At 45.3% G+C, this 9,495-nt stretch overlaps 1 protein-coding gene and 1 non-coding gene across 2 annotated transcripts in view; both read left to right on the forward strand.

The window, feature by feature from the left end:
• Nucleotides 1–9,495, forward strand: part of PSMD9 (proteasome 26S subunit, non-ATPase 9) — a 30,076-nt gene that overhangs the window by 19,653 nt on the left and 928 nt on the right. Inside the window, exon 5 of the mRNA XM_032242436.1 lies at nt 8,707–8,795. Coding sequence (XP_032098327.1) covers nt 8,707–8,795 — 89 coding nt within the window. The remainder of the gene's footprint in view (nt 1–8,706; nt 8,796–9,495) is intronic.
• Nucleotides 3,630–3,692, forward strand: LOC116527898. The gene has a single exon (XR_004258781.1). It is a non-coding gene; the product is annotated as a U7 small nuclear RNA (small nuclear RNA).

The raw sequence follows: 9,495 nt of genomic DNA on the forward strand, positions 1-9,495 counted from the left end.
TCCTATTTCTCCACATCCTCTCCAGCATCTGTCGCTTCCAGATTTTTTAATGATCGCCATTCTAACTGGTGTTCAATGGTATCTCAATGTAGTTTTGATTTGCATTTCTCTAATGACCAGTGATGATGAGCATTTTTTCATATGTTTATAGGCCTCATGTATGTTGTCTTTCGTAAAGTGTCTGTTCATATCCTTTGCCCACTTTTGAATGGGCTTTTTTTTTCTTGTAAATCTGTTTTAGTTCTTTGTAAATTCTGGATATCAGCCCTTTGTCAGATGGGTAAACTGCAAAAATTTTTTCCCATTCTGTTGGTTGCCAATTCACTCTAATGACTGTTTCTTTTGCTGTGCAGAAGCTGTGGAGTTTGATTAGGTCCCATTTGTCTATTTTGGCTTTTGTTGCCAATGCTTTTGGTGTTTTGGTCATGAAGTCCTTGCCTATGCCTATGTCCTGAATGGTTTTGCCTAGATTTTCTTCTAGGGTTTTTATGGTGTTAGGTCTTATGTTTAAGTCTTTAATCCATCTGGAGTTAATTTTAGTGTAAGGTGTCAGGAAGGAATCCAGTTTCTGCTTTCTGCACATCATTTATTAAACAGGGAATCCTTTCCCCATTGCTTGTTTTTGTCAGGTTTGTCAAAGATCGGATGGTTGTAGATATGTTGTGTTGCCTCCGAGGCCTCTGTTCTGTTCCATTGGTCTATATCTCTGTTTTGGTACCAGTACCATGCTGTTTTGATTATTGTAGCCTTGTAGTATAGTTTGAAGTCCGGTAGTGTGATGCCTCCTACTTTGTTCTTTTTGCTTAGAATTGACTTGGCTATGCGGGCTCTCTTTTGGTTCCTGTTCTTGAACTCTCGACCTCATGATCCGCCCGCCTCAGCCTCCCAAAGTGCTGGGATTACAGGCATGAACCACTGCACCCGGCCAGGCCTGGCTAATTTTTTTTGTATTTTTTAGTAGAGATGGGGTTTTACCATGTTGGCCAGGCTGGTCTCAAACTCCTGACCTTAGGGTGATCCACCCACCTCGGCCTCCCAAAGTGCTGGCATTGCAGGAGTGAGATACCTCACCCAGCCATTCCTGTTGAGTTTTCACAAATTTATGTAGTATGTCATCACCACCATGATGAAGGTCAAGAACATTCTATTACCCCGTAGAATTGCCTCAGGCCTCTTTGTAGTTAATCCCTCTCCCCCAACTTCCAGAATGTCATAGAGAGAGAAATCACACAGTATGTTGCCTTTTGAGTCTGATGTCCTTCACTTGGAGTAGATTCTGAGACTCTTCTGTTATGTGGATCTGTAATTCATCTGTCTGTTGTGTGGATCTGTAATTCATTCCTTTTTTTTTTTTTTTGAGATGGAGTCTTGCTCTGTCGTCCAGACTGGAGTGCAGTGGTGCAATCTCAGCTCCCTGCAACCTCTGACCCCAGGTTCAAGTGATTCTCCTACCTCAGCCTCCTGAGTAGCTGGGATTGCAGGTACCAGGCTAATTTTGTATTTTTAGTAGAGACAAGGTTCACCATGTTGGCTAGTCTGGTCTTGACCTCCTGACCTCAGGTGATCCACCTGCCTCAGCCTCTCAAAGTGTTGAGATTAGAGGTGCGAGCCACTGCGCCTGGCCTAATTCATTGCTTTTGATTGCTAAATAGTACTCCAAGGTGTAGATGGACCACAGATTATTTATCCACTTACCAGTGAGGGCCATTCAGGTTGTTTCCAGGTTTTTGTCATTCTGAGAAAAGCTGCTGATTTTTAATCTGTCTTTTCCAGTTAAATGTATTCTACCTTCTTTGTAGGCCTATAAATCCTTCTTTATAAAGGTAGTCATTCAGTTTTAAGCAAAATGAACCTTGTCTTCATGTGAAATTTCACGGGGAATTCCAAGATGTCACTGGATAAAAGCTGAGCTGCCTCAGTGGGCTGGAGGGTGGAGGAGGTTGCATGTTGTGAGAAGGGCCTGCCTAGCTTCAGCCTCATCCCCTCGGGGGACCTGAGCTCAGCTGGAGAATCAAGGATCCAGTTTCATTATCTCTTTTGTGAGTCAAAAAAACCTCATGGCATTCAATGGGAGACATTTAGGTAGTGTGCAATTTTGTGGAGATTAACACTCTTCTAGATACTTCTCTATTTCTTTTTTTTTTTTTTGAGATGGAGTCTTGCTCTGTCACCCAGGCTGGCATGCAATGGCGCTATCTTGGGTCACTGCAACCTCTCTCTCCCGGGTTCAAGTGATTCTCCTGCCTCAGCCTCCTGAGTAGCTGGGACTACAGGTGCCAGCAACCATGCCCACCTAATTTTTGTATTTTTAGTAGATACCGGGTTTCACCATATTGGCCAGGCTGGTCTCGATCTCTTGACCTTGTGATCTGCCTGCCTCAGCCTCCCAGAATGCTGGGATTACAGGTGTGAGCCACCGTGCCCTGCTGATACATCTCTATTTCTTTAGCAAACTTTCTTTTTTTGCGATGGGGTCTCACTTTTGTTGCCCAGGCTGTAGTGCAATGGCTCGATCTTGGCTTACTGCTGCATCCGTCTCCTGGGTTCCAGTGATTCTCTTGCCTCAGTCTTCAGAGTATCTGGGGTTACAGGAACCTGCCATCATGCCTGGCTAATTTTTGAACTTTGGTACAGATGGGGTTTCACCATGTTATTGGCCAGGCTGGTCTTGAACTCCTGACCTCAGGTGATCTACCCACCTCAGCCTCCCAAAGTGCTGGGATTATATGCGTGAGCCACTGCTCAAACTTTCTACAGGTGGGATTTCTAGAACAAATACCTATATTTTCAAGAGGAAAAAATATTAAAAAAATGTAAATGACTGCTGATGGATAAGGGGATTTCTTTTTGGGTGATGAAAATAATCCAGAATTAGATAGTATTGATGGTTTATACTAAATATATTGAATATACTGAACTCTGAATATACTAAAACCCACTTAGTTGTATACTTTAAAATTGTGAATTTCATTGTATGTGAATTATGTCACAATGAGAAGATAGGCTGGTTAGGCTGGTTGCAGTGGTTCACACCTGTGGTCCCAACAATTTGGGACGCCAAGGCGGGAGGATCACTTGAGACCAGGAGGTTGAGGTTGAGACTAGCCTGGGCAATATTGTGAGACTGTCTCTCCAAAATGTTTTCTTTTTTTTTCTTTTTTGAGACAAAGTCTCGCTCTTGTCTCCCAGACGAGTGCAATGGCGTGATCTCGGCTCACTGCAACCTCCGCCTCCCCGGTTCAAGCCATTCTCCTGCCACAGCTTCCTGAGTAGTTGGGATTACAGGCACCTGCCTCCATGCCCAACTAATTTTGGTATTTTTGGTAGAAATGGGTTTTCATGTTGGCCAGGCTGGTCTCTATCTCCCGACCTCAGGTGATCTGCTTGCCTCGGCCTCCTAAAGTACTGGGATTACAGGCATGGTGGCACGTGCCTGTAGCCCCAGCTGCTCTGGAGGCTGAGACGGGAGGATCACTTGAACCCGGGAGTTCAAGGGTGCAGTGAGCCAAGGTCATGTCACTGCACTCCAGCCTAGATGAGAGAGTGATACCTTGTCTCAAATAAATAAAATGCATATTTATCCTTAAAAAAAAATCACATAGTGCAATTTTATTTACAAATAAAAGTTCTAGTGTTACAGCTCTTTAAGAATTTGTCTAGCAGGTCTTCTGGTTGTCACTGGAAATGCCCCCTCCCCCCAAACAATTTTTTAAAAAGTCCTGTGTCTCTCCCTTCCTAGTGCCTTCGGGTGCACATGCTGGGTCCTGTGCTAGGTACTGGGGCTGTAACGGGGAAGGAAGCAAACAGGGGCCTTGCCTTGGGAGCACTTTGGTGGGGGAGACAGGCATTTGTCAAATATCACAGCTGCATAATGATACACACTGCTAAGGGTTATGAAGGAAGAATGTTAAAAAGCTCAGAGAGTAAATCATGGGGCCCTGATTTAGTTTGGGACTGAAGGTGTGTTCCTCAGGACGTGACCTTCAGATGTGTATAGAAATTTCTCTGGTCGGCGGTGGGGAGGGGAAGCTGGCAGGGAGAAAAGCCTTCAAAGCAGGTTCATAGGCCCTGGGTGGGAGGATCAAAGAACTCAAAGGAGGTTGGAGCCCAGAGCAGAGTGGAGAGATGGGGAGGAGGCGAGGCTGGGAGGTGTAAGGTCAGGCTTGTGGTCCTTAGTAAAGATTGTGGTGTTTTTTCCTGAGATACTGAAGGGAGCCACCACACAGTTCCAGATCGGGGTGTGACATGTGTAAGAAGCTTTCTCTGGATGTTAGGTAATGAACAGACTAGAGGGTGACAGAGCTTTAGCAGCCAGTCAAGAGAGGATGGTGGCTGTGACAAATGGGGTAGAGGAAGAGGCCTATACGAGAGACGTTTAGGATGTAAAATCCACGGGCCTTAACCTGATGAGGTGTCAAGGAGGCCTCCAGGTTTCCAGCCTGCCCAGGGGTGTCATTTACAGAACTGGAAGCACACGACTGTGTCCCTCACACAGTTTCCGGGTGTGGGTACATGTGTCTACAGCCACTGCTTTTTTTTTTTTTTTTTAAAGGACAGCGTCTCTTGCTCTGCTGCCCAGGCTGGAGTGCAGTGGTGCAGTCTTAGCTCATTGCAGCCTCAAACTCCAGGGCTTGAGCAATCCTCCTGCCTCGACCTCCCAAGTAGCTGGGACGACAGGTGTGCATGAGCACACCGGCTAATTTTTTTTCATTTTTTGAAGAGACGGTCTTGCTATGTTGCCCAGGACGGCCTAGAACTCCTGGGCTCCTGCCTGAGCCCCTCAAAGCATTGGGATTATTAAGTGTGAGCCACCACACCTGGCTGTGATTGCGTCTCGACAAAGATGATGCAGAAAAGGCCTACTGTACGTGTTGCTCTGGATTTCTGCCCACTTCACAGGGAATTCCATGTCAGCCCATGTTTATCTTCATTCTTTTGAATGATCCCACCATATCCATTGGTCGGTTCACCTCTCTTACTTAGCCAGCCTCCCATATTGGACATTTAGGTTGTTTCCAGTGTTTGGCCATTACAAACAATGGTGTAGTGAGTGTTCTGGGCTGTGGGAGAATGTCTGCCGTATTGCTAGACGTGTCATTACTGAGTTGAAGGCAGTGCACATTTACCCTCCATGGATCTTGTCGAGGAGCCCTCCCGGAAGCTTGTGCCAGTTCACATTCTCTCAAGTAGTACCCGCGAGTGTGTCTCTTTCTAGCACTCCCTACTATGCTTTGCAATAATATAGTTATTCTTTGACAGTCTGGTAGGAAATGACTTTTTTTTTTTTTTTTGGGATGGAGTCTAGCTCTGTCGCCCAGGCTGGAGTGCAGTGGCACGATCTTAGCTGACTACAACCTCCATCTCCCAGGTTCAAGCGAATCTCCAGCCTTAGCCTCCAGAGTATCTGGGACTATAGGTATGTGCCACCACCTCCATCTAATTTTTGTATTTTTAGTAGAGATGGGGTTTTATCATGTTGTCTAGGCTGGTCTTGAACTCCTGACCTCAGGTGATTGGCCTGCCTCAGCCTCCCAAAGTGCTGGGATTACAGGTGTGAGCCACTACACCCGGCTGGAAATGGCATTTTGCTGGGGTTTTTTATTTATGCTATATTTTCTTAGATTTAGAGATTCCACTGATAGACCTGATATATATATATTTTGTAGTAAATATATATATACATAAAATACAAAAATTGGCCAGGCGTGGTGGCTCACACCTGTAATCCAGGCACCTTGGAGGCCAAGGCGGGTGGATCACCTGAGGTCAGGAGTTCAAGACCAGCCTGACCAACATGGTGAAACCCTGTCTTGAAAAAAATAATCAAACAAACAAAAATACAAAAATTATTATTTTAGGCTGGGCGCCATGGCTCACACCTGTAATCCCAGGAGTTTGAGACCAGCCTGGCCAACACAGTGAAACCCTATATCTACTAAAAATACGAAAATTAGCCAGGCGTGGTGGCACCACCCTGTAATCCTGGTTACTTACGAGACTGAGGCAGGAGAATTGCTTGAACAAACCCGGGAGGCAGAGGTTGCAGTGAGCTGAGATAGTGCCACTGTACTCCAGCCTGGGCGACAAGAGCTAAACTTTGTCTTAAAAAAAAAAATTACCATTTTAACCCTTAAAAAAAATCTACACTTCAGTAGCATTAAGTACATTCATGTTTTACAAAGAAAACCCTACCCATCTCCAGAACTTCTTCACCCTCCTCAACTGAAACCCAGTCCCTATTAAACACTAACTCTCCATTCCACTTTCCCAGTCCCAGACACCCACCATTCTACTTTCTGTTTCTGTGAATTTGACTACTCCAGGGACCCCCCCATCTAGGTGAAATCTTACATACTGCAGAGGTTTTTTTTGTTTTTTTTTTTGTTTTTCTTTAGAGATAGTATCTCGCTCTGTTGCCCAGGCTGGAGTGCAGCGGTGCGATCTCAGCCCACTGCAACCTCTGCCTCCCAGGTTTGAGCCATTCTCCTGCCTCAGCCTCCCTTAGTAACTGGGACTACAGGCACGTGCCACCAGGCCCGGCTAATTTTTGTATTTTTAGTAGAGATAGGGTTTTGCCATGTTGGCCAGGCTGGTGTTGAACTCCTTACCTCAGGTGATCTGGCTGCCTCAGCCTCCCAAAGTGCTGGGATTACAGGATATTGTATTGTTTTTATCCGGCTTATTTCAGTTAGCATAATGTCCTCAAGGTTCATTCATGTTACAGCATGTGTCAGAATTTCCTTCCTTTTAAAGGCTGTATAATATTCTACTGTATGTGCACATCACATTATTTTTGTCCATTCATTAGTCCATGGACACAGGATTGCTTCCACCTTTTTGTTGTGAATAATGCTGTGAACATGGTTGTACCAATATCTGTTCAAATCCTGCTTTCATTTCTATGCATATACACCCAGAAATTTAATTGCTGCATCATACGGTCATTCTATGTATAAGGTTTCTAAAAACTTTTTTAACTTTAATATAGGAACATTTTTTTTTTTTTGAGAGGGAGACTCGCTTTGTCACCTAGGCTGGAGTGCAGTGGCACAATCTCAGCTCACTGCAACCTTCACCTCCTGAGTTCAAGCAGTTCTTTTGCCTCAGCCTCCCAAGTAGCTGGGACCACAGACACATGCTACCACCAGCTAATTTTTGTAATTTTAGTAGAGACGGGGTTTCACCATATTGGCTAGGATGGTCTCGATCTCTTGACCTCATGATCCACCCGCCTTGGCCTCCCAAAATGCTGGGATTACAGGCGTGCGCCACTGCACCCAGCCTTGTTTTTTTTTTTTTTTTTTTTGTAATGGGGTGTGGTGGAACTCCGCTGTGGTTTTGATTCTCATTTCTCTAATGATTAGTGACATGGAGTGTCTTTTCCTGTGCTTTTTGATCATTTGTATATCTTCTTTGAAGAAATGTCTATTCAGGTCGGGTGGTGTGGTTCTCCTGTAATCCCAGTGCTTTCGGAGGCCAAGGCAGGTGGATCACTCGAGCTCAGGAGTTCAAGACCAGCCTGGGGATTATGGGAGGCTGAGGTGGGCAGATCAGTTGAGCCCAGGAATTAGAGATACCAGGCCAGCCAATATGGTGAAGCCTTGTCTCTACTAAATATACAAAAAAATTAGCTGGACATGGTGGTGCATATCTGTAGTTACTGAGAAAGCTGAGGCACAAGAATCGCTTGAACCTGGGAGGCTGAGGTTGCAGTGAGCTGAGACTGTACCACTGCACTTCAGCCTGGCAACAGAGCAAGACTCTGTCTCAGAAAAATAAAGTAATACATACATTTGGTTAAAAAATTGATAATATGGAAATATATAAAAGTGAACTTCTTCCTTTTATTCAAAAAGACTAGTCCTCTCTGGAAGTAACCACTCTTAACAGGTTTTTGCATGTTGTTCCAGAAAACTTCGCATGCACAAAGCAACATAGGTGTCCTTATAGAAAATATTATCAGCTGGGCACGGTGGCTCATGCCTATAATCCCAACACTTGGGAGGCCGAAGTGGGTCTATCACCTGCGTTCAGGAGTTCTGAGACGAGCCTGACCAACATAGTGAAACTCTGTCTCTACTAAAATTATAAAAATTAGCCAGGTGTCGTGGCACATACCTGTAGTCCCAGCTACTTAGGAGGGAAAGGCACAAGAATCAATTGAACCCGGGAGGTGGAGGTTGTAGTGAGCCAAGATCATGCCACTGTACTCCAGCCGGGGTGACAGAGTGAGACTCTGTCTCAAAAAAAAAAAAAAAAAGAAAATATTATCAAATAGGTTCACACTTTGCTAGGGTTTTTGTTTTGTTTTGACTAAAACGCTGCTTCTCTTACTGTATTTGAACAATACGTATTGATGGGCATTTCTGGTGTTTTCAGTTTTGAATCTCCACATCGCCCTGGAATGAGCACTTCATTTGCATGTCATCTTGTAATTGTGTATATGTACCTTGGGTGTACCTTTTACAGATTGTTGGTGGAGGGACATGTGTTTTTCGAGGAAGGTGGTACTGATGTCAACACCTGGCTGCCTCGAGAGTACAGCGCCACGTTTCCCACCCTCTTGCCAACCACAGGATTATGCTGAAAATAAAAATCTTTACCAATTTCATAGGCAAAACATGGGGTCTCAGCATTTTAGCCTGCGTCATACTCATTCTGAGTATGAATGAGGCTGAACATGAAATGAGCTTATTTTCCTTTCAGAAGCCCCTGAATGTGACAGTGATCCGCAGCGGGGAGAAACAACAGCTTAGACTTGTTCCGACACGCTGGGCAGGAAAAGGACTGCTGGGGTAAAGTATCTGTTTCTGCTTATTCTTACTGGGGCATCATTTGAGTGTTTGTTAAACGTGAAGTTGGAGGGGAAGGCTGGGCAGACATTGGGGAATAAGGGGAATCCCCAGTTTGCATGGAAACTGCAGATTAATCCTCATACTAGGAACCAGACTACAGCTATAGAAGTAGAGGGAGCCCCAGTGTCTGTTCCATCTGTCCTGGGAGTCTCTCTAGTTCATTCAGGAACTGGGCATTTGATTTTTTTTTTTTTTTTTTTCAGACAGAATCTTACTCTGTTGACAGGCTGGAGTGCAGTGGCATGATCTCGGCTCACTGCGGCCTCTGCCTCCTGGGTTCAAGTGATTCTCCTGCCTCAGCCTCCTGAGTAGCTGGGACTACAGGCATGCGCCACTACGCCCAGCTAATTCTTTGTATTTTAGTAGAGACAGGTTTTCACCATGCTGGCCAGGATGGTCTCAATCTCCTGACCTCATGATCCACCCGACCAGGCCTCCCAAAGTGCTGGAATTACAGGCGTGAGCCACCATGCTTGGCTTACTTTAAATTAAGAATGAAAAGAGCAAGGCCGGGCGCGGTGGCGCGTGCCTGTAATCCCAGCTACTCAGGAGGCTGAGGCAGGAGAATTGCCTGAACCCATGAGGCGGAGGTTGCGGTGAGCCGAGATCGCGCCATTGCACTCCAACCTGGGTAACATGA

This window comes from Sapajus apella, unplaced genomic scaffold (genome assembly GCF_009761245.1).
Source record: "Sapajus apella isolate SASKATOON/1434 unplaced genomic scaffold, GSC_monkey_1.0 scaffold2, whole genome shotgun sequence".
NCBI classification, from domain to species: domain Eukaryota; kingdom Metazoa; phylum Chordata; class Mammalia; order Primates; family Cebidae; genus Sapajus; species Sapajus apella.